The 21186-nt window shown below is 55.0% G+C and overlaps 1 protein-coding gene across 7 annotated transcripts in view; it reads right to left on the reverse strand.

Annotated features, from left to right (window-relative positions):
* Positions 1-21186, reverse strand: part of Brsk2 (BR serine/threonine kinase 2) — a 52511-nt gene that overhangs the window by 471 nt on the left and 30854 nt on the right. Inside the window, exons 2-20 of one of the 7 annotated variants that reach the window (XM_027408909.2) lie at positions 20597-20691; positions 19437-19522; positions 17954-18094; positions 17517-17633; positions 16931-16964; positions 16708-16776; positions 16445-16591; positions 15066-15097; positions 14604-14768; positions 14310-14407; positions 14085-14235; positions 10293-10353; positions 9322-9529; positions 8893-8941; positions 5543-5666; positions 3915-4095; positions 3746-3835; positions 1433-1480; positions 9-259 (exon numbers count right to left, since the gene is read on the reverse strand). In XM_027408909.2, the coding sequence (XP_027264710.1) occupies positions 90-259; positions 1433-1480; positions 3746-3835; positions 3915-4095; positions 5543-5666; positions 8893-8941; positions 9322-9529; positions 10293-10353; positions 14085-14235; positions 14310-14407; positions 14604-14768; positions 15066-15097; positions 16445-16591; positions 16708-16776; positions 16931-16964; positions 17517-17633; positions 17954-18094; positions 19437-19522; positions 20597-20691 (2066 nt within the window). In that variant the 3' untranslated portion in view covers positions 9-89. Of the gene's footprint in view, positions 1-8; positions 308-1432; positions 1481-3466; positions 3553-3745; positions 3836-3914; positions 4096-5542; positions 5667-8892; positions 8942-9321; positions 9530-10292; positions 10354-12139; positions 12206-14084; positions 14236-14309; positions 14408-14603; positions 14769-15065; positions 15098-16444; positions 16592-16707; positions 16777-16930; positions 16965-17516; positions 17634-17953; positions 18095-19436; positions 19523-20596; positions 20692-21186 lie in introns of those variants that run through there. The other 6 variants (XM_035441271.1, XM_035441272.1, XM_035441274.1 and 3 more) reach the window with 6 other exon arrangements.

A 21186-nucleotide genomic window follows, 5' to 3' on the forward strand; every position in this document is an offset into this window, starting at 1 on the left:
GGGCCTGGTCCACACAGGGCGGCAGAAGGCCACAGTCAGTGCTGTGCTGTTCTGTGCTGTGCTGTGCTGTGCTGGGGAGGGACTAGTGTCTAAGGCTGCTCACGGTGGGCGGCGGGCGGCCCCATCTTGGCCATGTCCTTGCCCATCGGGTACTCGGTGTCCCCTCCAGGGCCAGCGGCCGCGGAGTCACCCAGGGGGCCGTGGGCACTCCGCTTGGCGGGTGTGCTGGGGGCCTGGGCCGCCTGCCCGTTCTTCTCGTCTGAAAAAAGTTGTTTAATTACGTCAAAGAAGTTACTCAATGGGGTGCCTGGGTACACAGAACAGAAGACAAAAAGAGAGAAAAGAAAAGAAAAAAGGGGGAAGGGGAGAGAGGGAGGGAAGGAGAGAAAGAACAAACAAATGAACGAAGGGGCCTTGACAAGAGAAAGAAAAACCCAACGAGATGAAGTCAGATGGAATGGCAGAGCAAGGATAGGTGGGTAGCAAGCAGGGTGGGCAGGCGGCCAGTGGGGTCCCTAGTGCCAGGAGCAATGCAGTGGGATAGACCCTTGGACCCTCCATACCTTCAAAGTAGCATGGGACCTGGGGGCTGCTTCTGAGAACTGAGGCCCAGGACTGGCAGTGAGACTCCTCCCTGCCAGTGTAGCCCTGAAGGTCCTGGGCCTCCCTTCCCAAGTGTCAGAACCACGTGAGCTGGCCAACCCCAGGTGTAGAAATAGCAATGGAGAGACCAGGGCTGAGTCAGACCCTGGGGTTGGCTGCTGCTTTGTGGGTAATGATTGCTCTCAGAAAGGGTGGCCAGAGCCAGTGACCAGAAGCATACAGGGAGAGCCTGGCCCTGGCTAGCACAGACAGTTTAGCAGCAGACAGACAGGATGAATGGTCGGCGGGCAGGCAGGGAGCTGGGAACAGGCAGCCACAGCTGGGTTTCTGGTCCTGGAGGGCAGAAGTAATGGGTGACCCTCCACCCTCCTCTTGGGCCTGTGCTCACTACCAGCTGTGTCAATTGGATACCTCAGTTCCATTCCCTCACCTGACCTCAATCTGAGCCCAGTGCTACATACCCCTCCTCTTCTGACTGGCATGGTCTGTGGACAGGTGTCCACCTTGCCCTCCAGGGCAGTGCTACATACAGGCAGTGCTTTTACATATAGGACCCTTGTTGGTGTCAAGCACAAGGACCTCTTCCTGCTCTGAGCACTGAAGTTCCTCCTCAGCCTGGCCTGATTGTAGACATGGGGGGCAGGAAGTGAGTGGTTAAGACCACTCTTGGTAGAAGGGGCCCAGGGGTGGTGGGTGGTCCAATGCCTGTGTGTACACAGGGGACCCAGGACAGCCCAGGGACAGTGGGATAGCACTAATCAGGGTAGGCTGTGGGGGCACGCAGTGGAGGTGGCAGGCTGGGGGCCGAGTGAGCATGAGGGGTTCTTACCACATTTGGAAAGCCGCCCCGTCATCACTTCCATACAGTTAGTGGTGTCTGGAGCACAGAATGGAAAGAGGGAGGGAGAGAGTAAACAGGCTGCCCACCTGCTACCTGGGGCTGGCTGGCAACCTGCAGCCAGCCAGGGTGGGAGGAGGGCGGGGTCCTGAGAGGGCTGGAGCCAGAAGTGGACAGAGTCCAGAGGGTTTGGGGCTCATAGAGGAGCAGGGCTATGAGTAGGCCATGCCCAAGAATATTGGCTGGCAGGAAGAGAGGAGCTGAACCTGCAGAGACTGGGTGATGGAAAAGGCAGGTCCAGGAAGTGTAGAGTTTTGAAGGGGCAGAGCTGAGATCTAGGATCTAGGTCAGAGTAGGCCTATGACTACAACTGGGTGGGAACCAGGCAGAAAGTGGAAAGGTTACCCTCCAATAGCCAAAGCCAAAAGACTGGGTGTGGGCCTGTCACCCCTGGACTAGATAAACCCTTCGCTCTGACACTGTTTAACTAGGTCACCTATGCAGGGCCTGCACCTCACCACCCGCTGGCTCCCATTTACCCCTGCCTCTCCTACTATGCTAGGCCTGCTGGCATAAGGAGACCTGGGTGGAGTGTGTCCATTGGGCCTACTCATTAGAGGTTCCGGGCCTCCTCTCCCTGAGTGGGGTTCCTTTCTGGATGGTCCCGAGGTATTCTTGAGGTCTGTATTTCTGCCCACCCCAGCAGGGTCTTTGGGGCCAAGCTCACTGGATGAGAGTCCAGGACACAGGTACACAGGTATCAGGGGGACAAACTGAGATCCAAGAGTTGGTGGGTGCCCAACAGTCTCTACAGTAGGCTCCAGCACTGACAGGGTTGACTGAGTAAAACTGGTAGGTAGGCCCTATGTATAGGCCACACCCACCACATTCCCTGCAAAAGCTGCATATGACACTGGGTGGGGGTATGACAGAACATCTCATAGGCTAGTATGTGGAGAGCTGTCCAATACTCAAGAGTATAGGAGGGCTGTAGTGTCTGAGTGGTCACCATGAGCAGAACCCCAGCAGCATGCTAGACCCTGGCTTTACTTGCCTTGAACAGTCCTGGCCTGCCTCAGCCTCAGCTACTGCCTGTCATTCCTTGCTCTCAGTTTCCCACTACTGTTGCTGTTCCCCAGCCTATTTTCCTCTTTCTAAGATGGAGATCTTAAACCCCAGGAAGACAAGATTGACTGAAGTACAAGTGGCTACAGGAGCATCTGGCCCTGCCTGCTCGAGAAAAGTGAGCAGCTGAATGAGCCCAGGGCTGCTGGGGGCTCCAGCCCCACCTGCCAGGAGATAAGGCCCATGTTGTGAGCACATCTACAGGCGATGGAATGAGGATGGAATGAGGTGAGAAACAGGTGGAAAGGACCTACACACACGCACACACGCACACACGCACACACGTACACACGCACACACACACACACACACACACACACACACACACGCGCGCCGCAGCTGTGGAGACAGTGAGCTGGGAATAGGGCTCAGAGAAGCTGGCCCTAAGCCATATCCCATCACTTCCATTTAGACGTCTCAAGAATGTCTAAGTAGCCCCATGCCATACACCATCAGTCTGCCCCCTTTGCTTAAAGATAGACCAGACTATATCCTAGCTATTACTCTGACACATAGGTCCCATGTGTATGCCTATGCATAGGGCCAGACAGACACACAAGTACTACCTCCTCCCGCACCCTGCTGGGACCAGAACCTCAGACCCCATCCTGCTTAAGGCAGAGCTCTGGTGGTCAGTGGCATGGGGGTGGCAAGTACCAGCCATTGTGGGGTGCTACAGGGAGAGCCCCAAGGATCAAGGCCTTGGGCCCTACTCTCAGAGCCTGCTCAGGCTGCCCTCATGTCCAGCTGCCTGGGTGCTGAGCCTTCAGGCCTGTCCAGAGCCAGGCCAGGTGAGTGGCCACGGGACACCCCTCTTAGGGCAAACCTGGCTTTTGCAGGAGGCCCTGCCCGCAGCCCCTCCCCTCCCCGGCAGCAGGCCGGACACCTTACCTGCCAGCGTCAGAGGCTACTCTCGTAGCTGGTGGCCACCTTCTGGCCCTTAAGCCCAGCACCCCAGCTTAGTCCTGGCGCTGGCGGGGGTGGTTCTACGGTGGACAAGAGGCGCCTTTCAGTGTGATGCAGCCCACCATGCCCGGGGAGGGGCCCTGCTCCCTGAGGGGTGCAGCACTGCTCAGGGCAGGGAGGTGGGCATCCGTCAGAGTAGGAGGCCATGTCAGTCCTCGTACCTCCCATCCAAGCAGCACTAGCCACAGATGCTATGCCAAGCCCCCATCTCACCTGACAGGTGCTGGGCTGATGGCTGGTCATGGGTGCTCAGCAGCTGGGCCTGGATGGTCTCCACAACCCTCTTGAAGCGGCGACTGGGGCCTGGGGAAAAGACTGGCAGTCAGGAAAGACTGGCGGGACCAGTGAGGATGAAACACAACCACCAAGTCAGCTGGCTTACCTGAGAGCAAAGTGAATGTGACTGAGTAGATACCGTTCTCCTTCTGGGCCTCTCCGCCCTCAGTGTAGGTGATATCCACCTGGAATTTGACTGGCTTCTGGAACACTGCCGGGCCCCCTGTTGCCTTGTATTCAGCCCGGAAGCTTGTCTGGGAGATAACGCTGTGGCTGAGGCTGGGTATCTGTAGTGTGCACAGGTTGGACATGAGCACCGCCTACCTGAAGGCCTCACTAGCCCACTCTTGGATCTCTGGGGAGATGACCTCAGAGTGGGCACCAGACACAAACCTAGCCCTCCATCCATCTCCAGTTTTGAGAACCAAGTATAACACAGAAGACTAACAGAGAGAGAAGCTTACTTCAGACATCCCCCTCCCCCGCCCCTTGCTCAGCCAGCCAGAGTGCACACTAGCCACTACCCTGGGTTTCCCAAAGAGAACCCTAAACTGGAAGGGGCTAGATGGCCTTACAATCCTGAGTCAGGGGCAGTAATAGAGGAGCATTGCAGTAGTGACCAGGAAAGCTATGAGACTTCCTTGGATATGGGGAGGCTGTGTGTGAATCCATAGTACCAAGGGCTGGTCACATGGACTCGACAGCAGCGAGAACAAAGCTAGAAAGCTAACAGGGTCAGCCCAGTATACAGGACAAGCCACCATGGGGAAGTGGTTGGGGGCCCCAGGTTGGCCTGGTGACCCAGGGGCCTTGTGAAGGGATGTAATGGGTGGAGGTGTGGAAGAAACAGGCTCAGGTTAAATGGTAGGAGTGCCAAACAGACTCAGCAGGCCAGGTGTCTAGCCGACCTCAAGTGTGACCCCTCTATTGGGAATGGCCTTCCCTGTCTTGAGGCCTCTGGCAGATATTCTCAGCTGTCCCCAGCTGAACCAAGGAAATCCTTCAACTGTAGCCACAGATATGGTAGCAACGTCCAATGAGGCAAAGGCACCATGGACCTTGGAACAAGACAGGTGCCTTCTGATGGATAACTATAGGAAAGATGACTTCCCTGGGCCAAAAGTTAGCGTATCAGAGTCCTGCGGTGGGAGGTACAAGCTCAGGAAAGTCCCAGAGAGGCCTAGCCCAGAATAAGGCAGCCCTACAGAGGAGGGACAGAGTCAATTCTGAGGGTACTCTGGGAGTTCATATCCTGGCTGGAAAGTCTCATTTCCAGTCTTTATGTGCCTTTTTGCTTCTCAGAATCTAGAGATGCCCCATGTTCTCTGAGAACTTCAGGAAGATTGGTGGCCACAGGAGGTCACAGACTTCAAATAAATAAGTAGTATGGCAACAGACTCTGGGCCTCACAATGTTAACTAGGTGTCATCAGAACCCACACAGATCCCTCAGGGTCACAGCCTCTTTCCTTTCATGTGGCCACCTGTGCTTCACCCTCAATCTCAGGGAGGTTTCACCTGAAGACCAGCACACCCCAGCCATACACTGCTCCCCACTCCCAGAGGTGTGTGCAGCTCCCAGCACATTGAAGGCCTAAGTAGATAGTGGTGGTCCAGGCAGAAGAACATAAGGACAGGTGGGTGTCCAGAGTTAGTGGGAATGAGAGGTCCTTTGGTCTGCCAGGATGCTGGGCCCATGGGTGAGGGTATCCACCTTGCTCTGCCGTAACCTCACCGACAGGAAGGCATGAACGATGTCAGCCTTGATGGAGCTCAGGGGCTTGTCCTTGATCACCACAAAGATCTGTTCCTCCTTCTCCAGGTTGATGAAGTTCCCAAACCACGATTTCTTGGCCAGCCTAGGCAGAGCAGAGGCTGTGATGATGGGAGTGTGATGCCTGGTCCACTCCTGTAATCTCTATAGGGGCTGGGGCAGTAAAGCCTTCCCTACAGAGCAGTGCAGGTACTCCCAACAACCAATACCAGCCCTGTGACCCTAATGCTAACTTGACCATACCTACTCCCCCTAACTCCACAATCCAACACTAAGGGCAACCCCCAACTCTAAACTTACCCACAAACAAGACAAAACCTAACCAAATACCTTTTACCATAGCAATTAACCAAAACCCTTAATCATAACCAAACTTCCCTAACCATAACCCCTAACCTTACCCCAACATCCATAAACCTAGACTTACATCCCCAGCCTGAACCCTATTTCACTAACCCAGACCCTATGCTTTTAACATGGACCCCTTGTCCCAACTTTCACCCTACAACCCTAACCCTAATCCTGTGTCCTTAACTACAAATTTCACCCCAACTTACAAGTCCTTGATTTCTACAGAGATGTCTGAGTGGCCCTTGCTAGACATTACACTAGGCAGAGAAGGGGGACAGGAGAGTGTCTATGTCTCACCCTCTATTTTGGTCCCTAAATTCTGGAGAAGCCTGCACTCCAACTCCCTAGCAGATATGCTCCCAGTCCACTGCAAGCTGCTGCATACTAGAGTCTGGTAGAGCTCTCTGGGGCCAGATAAAGATAATATATATGACTCCATACCTCAAATTGTGGAGTAAGATCCCTGGCAGACCCTCAGGATCAGTTAGGGATGGGCCTGCCTATATCCCACAGCCACAGCCTCATCCAGGCCTGGCATACATTGCCCACAAGACTACAGGACTTGTTTTCTTCCCATGATAGCTTGACATAGTGCTTGGCTACCACTCCACTACTGCCCAGATGGCCTCAGCTGTCTGGCCAGAATAGATCAGTACAATCCCAGCCACACTGTGGCACTCCTCACTGCATACACCACCTCCTAAGTTGTGAATACATTACTCTTAAGTAGTATCTTTTAGCTCCAGGGACTGGAAATGCCAGACCAGGGGATGGAAGGCAGATATCAAGCTTCCCAGCCTCACTTGCAGGGTCCCACCAACTAATCATGCACAGCTGAAGCTCTTGCCACCTTGCTGACTGGCAACAGCTGCAGAGACTCCAACCCATGGGCAACTGGAAGAGATTCTTTCCTAGCCATGGAGACAACCACAGCCCATTGATACTTGGCTGGCAGCCTTGAGACCAGAAAGCAGAATGTCCAGTCAAGTCATTGCTAGATGTCTACTCCATAGGTCTGGGGGTGGGCGTGGGGGGAGCTGAGCCTGCAGGCTGTCTCATGGCAACTCCCAGTCAACATGGCCAGGCAGACTTCCTGCTGCCTGGTATAGCTGCAGTGGGGGCACAGTCAGCGCCCCCAGTCAGATGTATCCCTGTACCAGTGACTCAGAGGGGCTAGAAACTGCAGAAGTGGCTGTAGAAGCACACTGGCATTCAGGGATAGGGTTAGCATGTAGCCAGCATGAACAAGAATATCTGTGCTAGACAGCACCAAGCCTCTGTTAGCCTAGGCTAAGTGTAGGTTTTCCTGGCTGTGTGACTTCCCCCTTCTTGTTCATTTCTTGGGATGGTTACTTTCTCTCTGTGGCAGACACAGCCCCACAGCCCCTCTGTGCTTCTGCTGTCAGCTCTGTTCAGTCCTGTGAGTATATGCCCCTCATGTAGGCCCTTGTCCCACCTGTATACCCAAAACCCATGCCTGGGCCTAGAGACCATCAATGCTCAGGATATTTCAGAGAAGCCAACTGGTTCTAGAAAACACAAGTAGAGTTTCTGGCTGAAAATCACAGATGCAAGCAGTAATATTTGTGTGGTATGGCATGTTAGACATGGCCATGTCTGAAATAAGCCAAAGGATCAGAGGGAATTGCATGGAACAGGGTGACAGTCCATAATAGAGCCCTGGTATCCATATTGCTGGGCCCTGGTGCTAGAATTCTGGGTGTGGTCCATGAAAGGCCATGACAGAAGGGCCTAGAATAGTGAGCAAAAACCGTTCAGCTTGTTGGGCTCCAGCCAAGAAGCTGAAGGCACTAGAGAGACTCTGGAGGAGTGAGTTCTATAGACTGCTGTAGCTCCATGGCTTCCAGCCAGACAGTCTGACATCATGGGCAACCAAGAGAACCAGTTACTGAGATACCTCTCCTCTCCTGGTTATACTTCTGTGAAGGCTATGGCAAGTGAGGGGCTGGCTGGTGACAGAAGATGAGGGTGCCAAGCCCTTCTGGGCTACTGTGCGGGGCCAGGGGTGAGGGAGCTTCCAAAGGGTCTTGATCAAGGAGGTAGTGGGATAAAGCCTTGGCTTTCTTATTGACCTTAAGCTACTGTCAATTTTTCTACCTTACAAAAAAAGTGTTTCAAAGTGGATCTCCAAAACCTTTGATTAGACCAACATAAAGGCCTAACCTAGGCAAAAATGGTCCTGTGCTTCCAGAGCCTCAAAACAGTTACAGTGAGCTTCAGTCTCTGACATCCACTTGGACAAAAAGGCTGTGCAGCAAGCACCTCCACAGACACTGCTCCCAGTGGGTTAGCACAGAACAAGCGCCCTCCCACGGGTCTATCACTGAGTGCTGGTAACTCTGGCCATTATGTGGGGTTGCATAGCTTATACGATCTGTGCCATGCTTCCTCCCAACTCGGTCATATGACATTTTAACACTTTCACACCAGTAGCTACCAAGGAAGTAACTACTGAGAGGCCACTGTGAAAGACACAAAGAAGCCACACTATGCAGACATTCAGCATTTGTAGGGTGGCAACACTAGGCCCACCTATGTTCCTTTCCCCCAGCTCAAAGCCAGAGGTACTCTGTCCCAGGCCTTTGCCAATTTCCCTCCCCCCAAGCATCACAGGCCTACCAGGCTACTGGTGCCCTACCTGGGCCCCATATCTTATATCTGTCCTTTCTCCTCAGCACAATCCCATTTTTCCTTGTGTCCAAACCTTCCCTGTGATCCCTTAGACTTCTGGGAAGCCCAGGGCACAGTCACTTGCTCCTAGCCAACTTCAGATTCCTCCGAGTAGAGTTAGGGCATGTCCCACCACTGGCATTCCTCATATGGACAGGACCGAAAGTTCATAAAACCTCATCAGCTAAGTCAGGCCCAAGGGTTTCCGGCCAGGGACCAAAAAGCCCTCACGTGGTTACCCCTGCCAAGCCTCAAGCAAAGCCACTTACTCTGGAGAGGACTCTGGGGTCAGGTTGGACATCTCCTCTGGCGTGGGAACTGTGTACAGGAAAGGACAAGGGCAAGGTTCGTTAGTGCTGCAGGTGGTGCCCATTCTGTCCCCTTGCCTGGTGCGCTGTCCATGCTCTGGTGCTGAAACCCCATTGTGCCTCGTCAGGCCCCAGCTGAACAGAGACCTGGCCTCCGCACAGGCCAGGACCTGTAGACTTCCTGACCACCCAACAGGCCTCACTGAATATAGCTGCTGCTTAGAAGATGATAGAATGGGGCCTGGGACAAAAGAGGATACAGGGCAGAGAGTTGTAGAGAGGCCCACAGACGTGCCAGCTATAGGCTCGTTCTATCTCAGCAGTGCAGGACCTCCCCTGACTACCCCCAATCAGATTCCACCACCTACCCAGCCTCATGTCCATGCTAACCTTGCAGTTTCCGGCGGTGGAAGCGAGGTGAGCCCAGGAAGCTGTTCTTGATGGAGTTGAGCCGTGTCCGCCAGGGCACCCCTCCAACACTAGGACTGGATGGTGGTGTGGGATTGGGTGTGCCAGCTGGGCTCTCCTTTGGCGTGTGGACAGGCGTCCCTTTGGGGGTAGGAAGGGGACTACCCCTTGGTGAGGGGTGAGGGGTCACCTGTATGGTGGGGACAGATTTGGTGTTTGATTCAGTCCCAGTTGGCAGGAGCTGAGCAGGGGCCGGCAGGGTGAGGGGCCCAGGGGATAGGGCCAGTGGAGGGCCAAGGCTGGCTCCAGGAGGCCGGGTCTGGGTGCAGGCCGGGAGTGGATTGGACTTGGTGCCCTGCAGCGGCTTGTCAGTCAGCTTGGCCTTGCACGGCAAGGTCTGAGTCTTGGGGTTGGGCCGCAGTGCGGCCTGTGGAGAGAGGATGTGTCCAGGCCGAGAGGCGCTCCGACAAGCTTCGGGCTCCGAGGAGGTGGCCGGGGGGCAGGCCACATAGGGAAGCTCAGAGGGCAGAGGCGGCAGGACAAACTTCCTAACAGGCTACAGTGGCGCAGAGTAGGGGCAGGAGGGGTGACCGCAAAGTGGAGCCCATGCCCATCCCACCCACATGCACACACAGCAGCCAGATCAGCAAAACCATTCAAGCAGGACCCCAAGCAGGACCAGAGGGAGAGGGCAGGCGAGGGGAGGGTTTGCCACAAAAGAAAACAAGTGACACACGAGAAAACGGACAACACAAAACAAAAGAACATGCAGTTAGCCAGAGCCCAGCATCAGAGCAGCAGCCAGGAGGGTGCCCACAAAGGAGGCCTGTGTGCAAGGCAGGGAGGGGGGCTTCTTCTCAGTCTGTGGAGGCCCTGTTTCCCACCCCGGGCACTTTGGTTGGGTTCCTTTTTATTTCCCTGTAACCTAAGGCTTAGGTTGGGTAGTCACTCACCCGAGGACTGCTGAGTGGACTTGTAGAAAGGCCTGAGGAGGCGCCACTGATGGATCGAGACCTGGGGGTTCAAAATAAGAGCGTTGATTCAGCAGGAGAGGGCTCCAAGCTCCTGTCCCCTAGGTGGCATTTTCAGAAGGCCTGGGGTCCTGGCCCAGAGCTCCAAGGCTCCTACTATGCCCAAGAGGGTCTCTGGAGGCACAGCTGTGTCAGGATCATCCTGCTGACCTTGGCAGTCACCATCAGTATGCAGCCAAGGTTCCTGGGGCTCCTCTCCACTCAGATGAGCCACCCACCAGAGAGCCCAGACCAGGCACAAGAAAAGGTACTAAAGGGCTCTCAACAAAAGTCCACAGACACTGTGTGGACGGAGGCGCAAGGACATGCAATGGAGGATTCCTGTGAACTAGATATAGCCTTGTACATTCCATGACCTTTGCACCCAAGTCCAGACTCTGCAAGGCTATACTGTACAACGTCCAGTATGTGGTTCACTACCTGGGCAGTTGCTACCCATAAGAGAAGCCCAGGGCCATCCCACAGCCTTCATCTTAACCCCCTATTATCCCACTGGACTGAAGACCTAGCCTGAAAATAGCTAGGGGCAGGTGCTAGCCATGTGTATTCATTGCAACATGGGAGAACAGCTGCCCTGCAGGCCAGAGACCAGGCCTTCCACCCAGCTCACCATGAAAGGACACAAAAGCACGGGTTCGCCCTTGGCAGTAGGACCTGCCATCTTTGGAGGGAAAAGTAGGATGGGGTGCAGACACAGAAGAAAAGAGGACAGAAGAGCACTAGACCAGCTTGCACTGCCCTGGCCTGCCCAGCACGAGCCAGACTATATACAGAGGGTCTCTAGTTCCTACCTGGGCAACTCCAATCTCTATTGGTTACTTGCCAGCTCCTAGAGCACCTGTGACCAGAACCCTGTGTCCATGACCTCCAAGTCTTTCCACCCACTGCTAAAGGAGCCCAAGAAACAATGAAGACCCATGGTCAGGGCAGCATGCCTGGGTCAAAGTGGTACCAGGGATTCCCACTGGGACAAAAGGTCCAGGTATATAGTAGGAGCCAGGCCCTGAGAAGATGGAGATGGTCATACCAGGAGATGGGAGAGGGGATGCAGCCACGAGCAGTAAGGCCTACGTCTTTGAACCCACCATGCCAGATAGGAGCACATTGCTGGGCACAAGGGAAGAAGAAGGGAAGCTGAGACATAAACATGGGAGCCATATCAACCTCTCTTCAGTCTAGCCATGCTGGAGTTGAGCTGCAGTTTGTCCAAAGTAGGAAAGATGACTCCAGCCCTGAGGACAGCCAAGTGGGCAAGAGGCAAGTAGGATACAGGGGCAGTGTACTGCTGCTCAACAGGATGTGGCCCAGATAAACAGCAGCACCAGTGGGCAGCAGACGTTACTGGCCTGCTGTCACCTGCCAGGGCATGGGACAGTTAGCCACTTAATCTAAACGGGCTAGCCCTTGGAGAAATAGTACCCAAGGTCACCTGGACAAAAGAGTGGCAGGTGTGGTAGGCCTATGACCATAAGGCAGGTCTGTTTAGGGTGCAGGGTCTAGCCCCTGTCCTGGCCCTATGCAAACCTGAATTATGTGGCCCTCTGCCATGGGCTGGCCATGGGCCTTGCCCCAGCAACCCCACCCCTCCTTGCCTCCTCATAGCTGGCCAGACTCTTCCCCTGACCTGCTGGATGGTTCCATTCCCAGAAAGGAGAGGCAGGAGTGTCTGTCAGTAAGCTCTGCCTCCAGGCCCGCCTCTGTCTGCCTGGCTCAGGCAGGAGTCCTGCATCTGGGGCTGGGAGGACGGGATGGATGGGCAGGGTGTATACCTGTCTTCTTTGCTGAATTGGGGATGGGCTTCAGCGATATCCAGGCTTTTACTGAACACTGCTTTACTATAGCAGGAACAAAGCGAGAAAACAGAGTTACTGCCCCGGCCACACGCACGCAGGTCAGCTAGCTGCCTGGCCACACCGAGCAAGCCCTCCAAGCATGGCCCGCCAACCCCAGGCCACTGTACAAAGATGAAGAGAGAGGAAGGGGACAGGAGCCACAGCACAGCCTGCCCTGGGTGACCTCTGGGTAGGGAGGCAGCCAAGCTTAGAGATGTCTAGACTCACCACCAGTCACAGGACCTCTTGTTCCAACCAGAGGTCCCATCAGAGCCCAGTGGCAAGTGGCAAAACCAGAGCAGAAGCAGGCTAGATGTGCCAGGGCAAAGGGCCTTCCAGATTCCCTTGGAGACAGCCACCATCCCACTGATGGGCCTACCCTGTAGCACCTAGGCCTAGAAGGTCTATTAGAAGCCAGGGAAGCTCACTTAGGCTTTAGATGCTGGAAGGGCAGAGCACTGGCCCCCAGCTACCCTTTGGGGTTCAACGGAGGGTTGAGTAGATGGTATGCACTAGAGCTACTGGGAGAGTCCTGATGAGGTGAAACATGTCCACAAGAGGCAGAATCCCAGAGAAGGGCTATGTAAGAACATGGCCAAGAAGGACCCTTGCTGTCCCGCCTTGTTGCCAGAAGCCGAGGGACTGTTGGCCATGGCTGGCTGGAAAGCTAGAAGAAGCTCCTCAAGGACTGAAACTTTGAGGCTGGAACATAAGTCATCCCAGATCCATGAGGAGGACCTAGTGGGGCAGGAATACCAGCACGCTAGAATCAAGGCAGAGGAAGTGGTCTTGATGACTACCTAGCCACCTCAGGGCTCCCAGTACTTGACAAATTCAGAGGCAGACCTGGCCCACTTCAGCACTCCAGCTCCCAGCAGGAAGAGCGAGCATGTGTACAGAGTACAATGCTGACCTCTGCTGGCAGGGCCTGTGGAATCTCCCAGCTCCAGGTCTGTTCACAGATGACCAAAACCCTTGGTTGTTAGGGAGTTCCACTCAGCCAGGGCAGGCTTTGCAGACTCTAAGTGCCCTTCTACTCATCACTTTCCTGAACTGTACATCTTGCCTACAACACTGTTCCTGGCCACTAGGGAAGGACAACCTGCTAGGCAAGGGGCTCTGAACAAAGCTCTACCACACCACAGCCCAGCTCAATACAGATGAGAGACAGCCAAGCGCCAGGGAGGGACAAGCCTGCTGAGCAAGGGGCTCTGAACATAGCTGCACCACATCACAGCCCAGCTCAAGCAAGAACAGATCAGCCAGGTACAGCCCATCCAGTCCATCCCAGCTTAGCTCAGCCTAGTTCAATTTAGTCTAGTCCAGTCTAGTTCAGTCATGCTCAACTCAACCCAGCCCAGGAATGCCCAGCTTAGTACAGGCCAGACTAGCTCAGTCCAGGCCGACTCAGTCCAGTCCAGTCTAGCACAGCTCAGCCCAGATCAGCTCAGCCAGTCCAGTTTAGTCTAGGTCAGCCCAGCTCAGACCAGACCAGACTAGTTCAATCTATCTCAGCCTAGCATAGTCCAGGCCAGCACAGTTCAGTCTAGTCCACCCCAGCTCACCCCAGTCCATTTCAAAACAGTCCAGCCCAACCCAGGTCAGTTGAGTACAGTCCAGCTCAGCCTAACCTAGTCCAATACGGGTCCAGTCCAGCCCAGCTTTGTCAGCTTAGTCCAGTGCAACCCAGCTCAGCCCATGCAGCCAGCTCGCATGCTTAGCAGTGAACTCCAGCCCAGTCTAGTGGCCTCAGTCCAGATCCCAGGGATAGTGGGCAGAGACAAGCAAGGCCAGACAGACTAAGGGTAGTAGGCTAAGAACCTGATGCTGCCCTGGCCAGGGCAACAGGAGGGAGGCTTGGGCCCCCAGGGCAGGCACATACCTCTGGCCGTGCTGGGCCATCTCAATGGCTCTCCGTGCAGGCACCGGGGAGCCGCCATCTGTCACACTGAGCACCTCCATGGACTTGCGCTCAGGTCGTCGCTTGCCATGCCGGTTCAGCATTGGAGAGTCCACACGCTTCCGGGGAGGGTCTGTATGCAGATTGGGGTCAGGATGGGCCAAAAGCCAGGAATAGGGGGTATAGGATGAGTTGGAAGCTTTGTACCTATCTCATTCCTGGGAGGCAGGTCCTCATCCTCATGGCTGGGATACCGTTCTTTCCGGTCCAGGAGGAGGAAATAGATCATCTTTTCCTGATTCTCCCTGCAGCAGGTAAGAGATGCCAAGAGGGTGGGCATATAGTGACATAGAGTACCTGACAGTGTCCCTACAGGGATGCTAGCTGTGGCCACCTGCCTTGGAGGGGCCACAGGGGACAACAAGGATGCTCCCTAGAGCAGCTAGACCTTGGGGATTGGAGCCAAGTGACTAAACCAGCCCCACCCTCATTGCAACATACTCCTCAGACAGCAGGTCCTGCAGCAGCTTGTTGCGGTCTCGGAAGCAGCCCAGGGAATGCATGCTGTCCAGCACATCAGGGTCAATGTCTTCCAGGCTGGGCAGTGAGCGGATCTGAACCTTGCGTGGGATGGGCTGTTCCGGCTCTGGCTCATTCTTGCCACCTCTGTGGACGACAGGGCATCCAGCAGCAGTCACTCATTGCTGGCCCATCCTGAAACCATTCCACCCACCCTGAGGTGGCCAGGAAGGTGGGAGGTCCACCCTCAAGTGAGCCCAAGTCCTGCTGCTGTCCCTGCACCCAGCCCTGCAGACCTCCTGTATCCTGCAACAGCCGCTCAGGGAGGTGGAGAGTGAGGCTAGGGCAGCCCCGAGCTGGCTGGCACCCTCCCCCCTTCCTAGCAGGCCCTGCAGGCCACAGCAACAGGCAAAGCAGGCGTTAGTGGGCATAGAAGCTACTTACATATACCATATGTGTTTCTGAATGTGCTCTAGCTACAAGGAAAGAGAAACAGGGGGTTAGTACCAGGGGGAGCCCACGTTAGGAGGTAGGGGGCCAGAGCGGGAAAATAGGAGAAGGCAGGGCAGGGGCTGCATTCCCAGAGGCCCAGGCCAGCACCCATATCCCTGCCCCACCCCAGATGCAGAGGAAATGAAGCCAGGGAAGGAGAGGCTGGGGGACAGGGGTCCATGGAGAAGAGAGGCAAGGAAGCAAGCAGCACCCTGGGACACCTGTCCTGCCTGGTTGGGCCCTCCCAGATCAGAGGGCATGAGTGAGAAACCAGTCCAGGAGGCAAAGCCAGGCGGCTGGGAGGGGCTGGGTGCAGGTGCGGGCAGGAGGCTAAGGTAGCCCACTACACCTTTCTCTCCATCCTGACTCAGAGATAGGGATAACTTGTTTTATGGGAGGGGGCAGATGATATTTCTTCTAGAAAATGCTAGCCCATTGGACATCTTGCTTCCTTTACATGGGCAGATACTTTGTGGCTCAAATCCAAATGCTGGGGCTTCCCTCACGCCTTTGCCCACCCATAGCTGATGGAGCTGTGAGGCTCACATTGTCAGGAGGCATTCCACAAGGATGGCAGAGGGTCAGGATGGCAGTGAAGGGGAGCAGACTCCAGGGCTCACCTGAGCCAACCACTCACAGATTCAGGCCTGCCATCTACCACATATGAGCCCCTAAGATTTGGGCATACTCCCCCCGACCACCACGTGGGCACACACACAGCTATGTACAAATAATACACACAGTCACTCACCTTACATGCACTGGGCACAGCCACATACACACACCTGTGCTTATCTGCACCCACATACTGTGTATAGGAGATACATACCTGAGGACTCACGGCACACAGCTGGGCATACAGTTTCCACCACAATAGCTGGTTACAGCCACCCCCACCCCCACATACACACCTAGATCCACACAAATATATGTGTGACACATGGGCACTTACCCTACATGTAGCTGTGTGCAGTCTCACACACAGCTGGGTATACACTCTCCCCACACATACCTGGGCATACATGCTAGCAAACACAGATCCACACTTGATCCACCTGGCATGACACAGACTCACATCCCTGTGCATGTGGTGTGCTGCAGCACAAACAGGCACAGGTGGAAAGCCCCACTCTCAGAGACATTTTCTCCCTAAGGTGCCCAGGAGCAAGTGCTAGATAGAGATGGAAGCTTGGCCCCAACAGTATAGGGCTTTCTGATGAAGGGACAGGTCCAGGAGATGGTGTGAAAAAGGGACAACGGGAATGCAGAAGGGTCTGACTCCCCATGGGCACCCAAGTTCTGGCTAGGGCAGAGGGGTAGGCAGGACGCACCGTGAGGCGCCGAGCTGCATCCACCTCAATCATGCCACGCAGGAGACTCTGGCAGTCTGGCGGGATAAAGTGTGGCATGTGGAACACACCACGCTTGACCTTCTCCAGCAACTGCCGCAGGTTGTCATCATCAAAAGGCAGAGCCCCCTGTGGGTAAGCAGGACAGCACTCATCATGGGTAGGTAGTATAAGAGGAGGGAAGGGAGAGAGGGTGTGGGGAGCAGGAGGGAATGGAACAAGAAGGTGAGGTGGGTGGGGCTCACCACCAGCAAGGCGAACAGGATCACACCACAGCTCCACACGTCTGCCTTGCGGCCATCATACTTCTCGCCCTGTGGGAGGAGGGCGATGCCAGGCGTTGGCAGTATGCAGGGTGGGGGTATCTAGTAGGGAAGTGGGTCTGAGGGAAGGCAGCTGAGCTGTGACTAACCCAGCAGTAACAGGATATGGGGCGCTTCCACCACAGGGACCCCGGTGGCTGCTTACCCGAATCACTTCCGGACAGGCATAGTGTGGGGATCTGAGGGCGAAACAGCAGGTCAGGGGGCGGGAGCCAGGGTGCACAGCCCAGATCTTTACACCCTCCCTGCCACTTTCTTCACATGAGTCTTGCCTAGGAAGCCTGCATGTGAGGTCCACAGGCCACAACTGGGCTGGCCCCAGGAGGATGAATAGCTTTGAGACCAATTCTCCCCAACCTAAATACCCTGTATGCTCTAGTAGGAGCTGGAGGTCTGGAGCTTGGGGACTACTGTGCTCAGGTCTGCCTGCCTATCTATCCAGACCCAGGAGAGAAGGCCCAATGGAATGTGCTCCCAGATCCCACCACCAAAAGAAGATGCTGGTGACAGACAAAGGGGCCCCACATGCCTACTACAAGAACAGGAGTCCTGCCTGCTGCCCTCAGCCCAGCTCTAGTGCTGGGAGAAAACGGCCTTGGGCTTCCCACCAAAATGTCCTATAGCTCTGCAGCCATAGGCCAGTTTTAAAGCATGTCCATGCTGGGCAGCAATAGCTGTGATGTCTGCCCCCAAGGCTATATCCTGGGCCTGTGGGATCACCAGTCACTCACCCGCAGCTCGTCTCCAGCAGGCTGTCTCCCACCTGCAGGGATGCCATGCCAAAGTCTGCAATACGAATGTTGTTCCTCTCATCCAGCAACAGGTTCTCTGGCTTCAAGTCTCTATGGCTGGGGAGTAAGACCCAGGTGAGCCTAAATGTGGCCCTGCACCCACTTCCCCACGGCAACTCCTTGATAAGGACTGCTCCCCTTTCCAAACTCCTGTTAGTGGGACAGGCCAGTGACAACCTAGGTCGATAATGTACTGGCAGCTAACTCTAAGTGGTCTTCCTGGCCTGGGTGACAGGGATGAGGTGTCCTCCTGCCCTCCAAGGGGATGAAACCTGGGTGGGCTCCTGGCAGCCTTTCAATGCCTCCTAGATGAAGCCCATAGGAACCCGACTGCCCTCTTGAGATGTAGGCCTGACCCAGCCTGGCCTGGCTCGCACCATATGGAGTGGCTGTGGCAGAAGTCCAGTGCAGAGATGATCTGCCGGAAGAACTTGCGGGCCTCCTTGGGGGTCAGCCGTCCCTTCTTCACCAGGTAGTCAAACAGCTCCCCCCCAGACACGTGTTCTAGCACCAGGTATCTGTGGAATGGTCCGGGGGAACATCAGTGCCAGCATTGTGGCCTGGTACATAGCCCCTGCCTGCCTTCCTGCTGCCTAGTCAGAGAAGCCTGGTGCAGGGCCCAGAGCAAGGCCCCAAGGAGGGCCCATGTAGGATACCTGCTATGGCTCCTGGTGGCTCTCACACCAGGCAGCTGGGTCCCAGAAAGATCTTACAGCCCCCTTGTAGCTGGGCAGAGGATCAGGTGTGGAAACCACAGAATGCAGTGAGGCTGACCCAGCAGGGCCTGCCATCTTCTCTTTGCCCAGTTTGTATCAGTCCCTCAGGGTTATTACTATACTGCAGAACCAGAGGGGACTGGTTTCTGGGGGTGGTGGTGCAGGTAACTGGAAGATTATGTCTCAGTCCCCTAGAATCTTAGCTGTATAATAGGACTCAGACCGAACAAACCCTTGGGGAAGGCAAAGACCTCTGAGGGAGGGAACAAAGGACAACTAGTGATGTAGATGGGAGCCATCTTACTTGGTGACAGGGATCAGTGGTACTGGACAGGAATCCAGGCTAGGGTGGGGGCCTGCTGACAGTAGTCAGCTGACCTGGGGTCCCAAGCCCTGTGGGCTCTAGTAGGAGTTGGGGAGCCAAGGCAGATCCTACAGAGGAGCCACACTGGGGCAAGCATTTGGGGACACAGTAGTAGAGGCTCAGCAGAACCCCTCCCCAGTTCTCTCCTTGACCGTAATGGAGGTCCAGGACTATCGAGTGCCCAGCCCTAGGCTCGTGGAGGCTGGTGCACTGTTCACTGCTTCCCACTCCCACCACACATCCTCAGCTCTCAAAAGGGCCAAAGTAAGGTCTTTTTCTCTCAAGCTGCTTCCTGTCAGGTATTTAGTCACAATAACTAATACACCCTCCATGCAGTGCCCCATCTGCTTCACTCATGGCCCTGCTTGCTGGCCTCCTAATGGCCCTGGCGAGCTACAGCTCCGCTCTCTTCCCAGGCTGTCTCACTGAGAGCCTGGGCCTTGTGGGGCAGTAGAAGTTGGAAGACTGACATATCCCCGCAGAGGAGTTATTCACTAGGGGACAGTATTAGGCAGGAACAAGCTCTACTGGTCCTAGACCCAAATCTTCCTCCAGGGAAGCCCTTCTCATTGCTGGCCTCAAGTTAGCAGCCTGGAGATCCCCAGGAGCACCAGCCACAGGTCTGGTAATGAAACTGTGGCTACTGAGGCTAGGGCTGCGAGCCCCTCCTCAGCTGGATGGCAACACTGGCACAGCCAGCTCTCCAAGCACAAGAGCAGCCTGGGCCTCTGCAGCCACCCACCCCAGCCTCCCCAGCTCTCCAGGCCCAGCAATACCTACAAATATTTTTTGTTTTCATAGACGTCATGCAGCTTCAGGACATGTGGATGCTCGATGAGCTTCAAGATGGCAATCTCTCGCTCCACCTGCAAAGAAACCATGTCACTGCCCTGTAGCCAGCCACAGCCCACTTGAACAGATCCTCCAGTAGCCTACATGTATCGTCTCCTAGGGTTATGACATTGCATTTGGGGCTGAGCTGGAGAGAAGGGATCTCTGCAGCTTGGACCTTGCTATCCCAGGAGGCCAAGGAAGAGCAGATTGCCAGGACAAATGCCTTGGGCAGAGGTTCTACATAAGTTGGCTGTGAGGACCAGGACAGAGCTGCAGGTGAGTGTGCTTGCTACATTGTGTACATGTAGGGGACTGCTTGTGTGTACAGAGGACTGCATAGGCATGCATGTGTAGGGTGTGGAACTGTGTGGCAGGCCCTGTGTAAGAACACAAGCTCTCTTCTACAGGCTCCAGGCTGTCACCAATTTTGAAAGCGAAGGTGGAGCCTGCTGTAGTGCCTCCCTCAGGTCTGTTTCTGAGCTTAAGTCTAGAACTCTGATGAGCATAGCTCTGACCACAGATACCCACAGGCAATGGCAGTGAGAAGCTACTAAGCTCTCACCTCTCATAAGTCTCTCTGTCCCCATAGCCTTTAACCGCCATATGGTCATGTGCACAATGTCCATAGTACCAAAACCCTGCCCTGTATCTTGGGGCCCCTGCACCATGGAATATATTCATTCAATGTGTCTCCAGTTCAAAATTGCTCAGCCCACCAATGCCAAAAGTCCTCCACTCCCCCTAAGCTGTTGTCTTCTCTGACAGCTGCCACCCACTCAGCTCTCTCAGCTTTTCCACATTAGGAGCTAGAGCCTATGCGGCCCTCTTCAAAATAGCCTGGTCCTGGCAAGAGGGGTCTCAGAGGCAAAGGGCACTTCCTCATTCTAATCAGAGAACTGAGGCCCAGTCTGCTTCTCCAGCATGTCGGCTCAGTACCACCATTGTCCACTTTGGGGCTGTTCTCCAGGCTAAAGTAGTCAAGGCCCAGGAACTAACCTGCTGTTCAACTAGGGTTAGGAGTAGAACAGAGGCCACCCATGTTAGTCCCAGATACCTAGGTCCATCCCTCCAGGTGGTGACCCTTCTACCTCAGCCCACTGCCTCACCTTCATCAGCACCGACTCACTGAGCTTCTCACGGTTGACAATTTTGATGGCGACCTTCTGGCAGGTGACACAGTGGATTCCCAGCTTCACTAGGCCTGTAGGAGAGAGGCCAGACTCTAGCCCCAGCACTACATCATCCCAACCTTAGATAGAGGAATCACATCCTAACTTGGGAGCTCTGCATCCTGACTTGCAATTCCCAAGCCTGCTAGATCTTGGCCACTGACTACCTTGCTCGCTGATCAGAAGGGCTCCATGGAAAAGTGGCTTGCCACACCCAAACCAGATTCCTCCTGAAACCTGGGGTCTTCATGTGCTATTTGTCCCTCTCCGAAGCCACCAGAGCCCTGCCTCCAGGCCAAGCATGTCCCAGTGGAAGAGGCAACATGCTCTGAGTCCAGAGCTACTCTGCCCTCTAACACAATCTTACTCAAGACCCTTCACCGGCAAACTTCTGCAGGGATGGTGTCCTGTACCTGTGCCCCAGAGCCCTGTCAGGCCCAGTCCCTAGACGTGTTCCCCATGGAGGAGTCTACCTATCTTGAGGCTGGTGTGTAGAGCTGGAAGAGACTCATGAGACATATGGATGC

The sequence above is a fragment of the Cricetulus griseus genome, chromosome 3 (genome assembly GCF_003668045.3).
Source record: "Cricetulus griseus strain 17A/GY chromosome 3, alternate assembly CriGri-PICRH-1.0, whole genome shotgun sequence".
In the NCBI taxonomy this organism is placed as follows: Eukaryota; Metazoa; Chordata; class Mammalia; order Rodentia; family Cricetidae; genus Cricetulus; species Cricetulus griseus.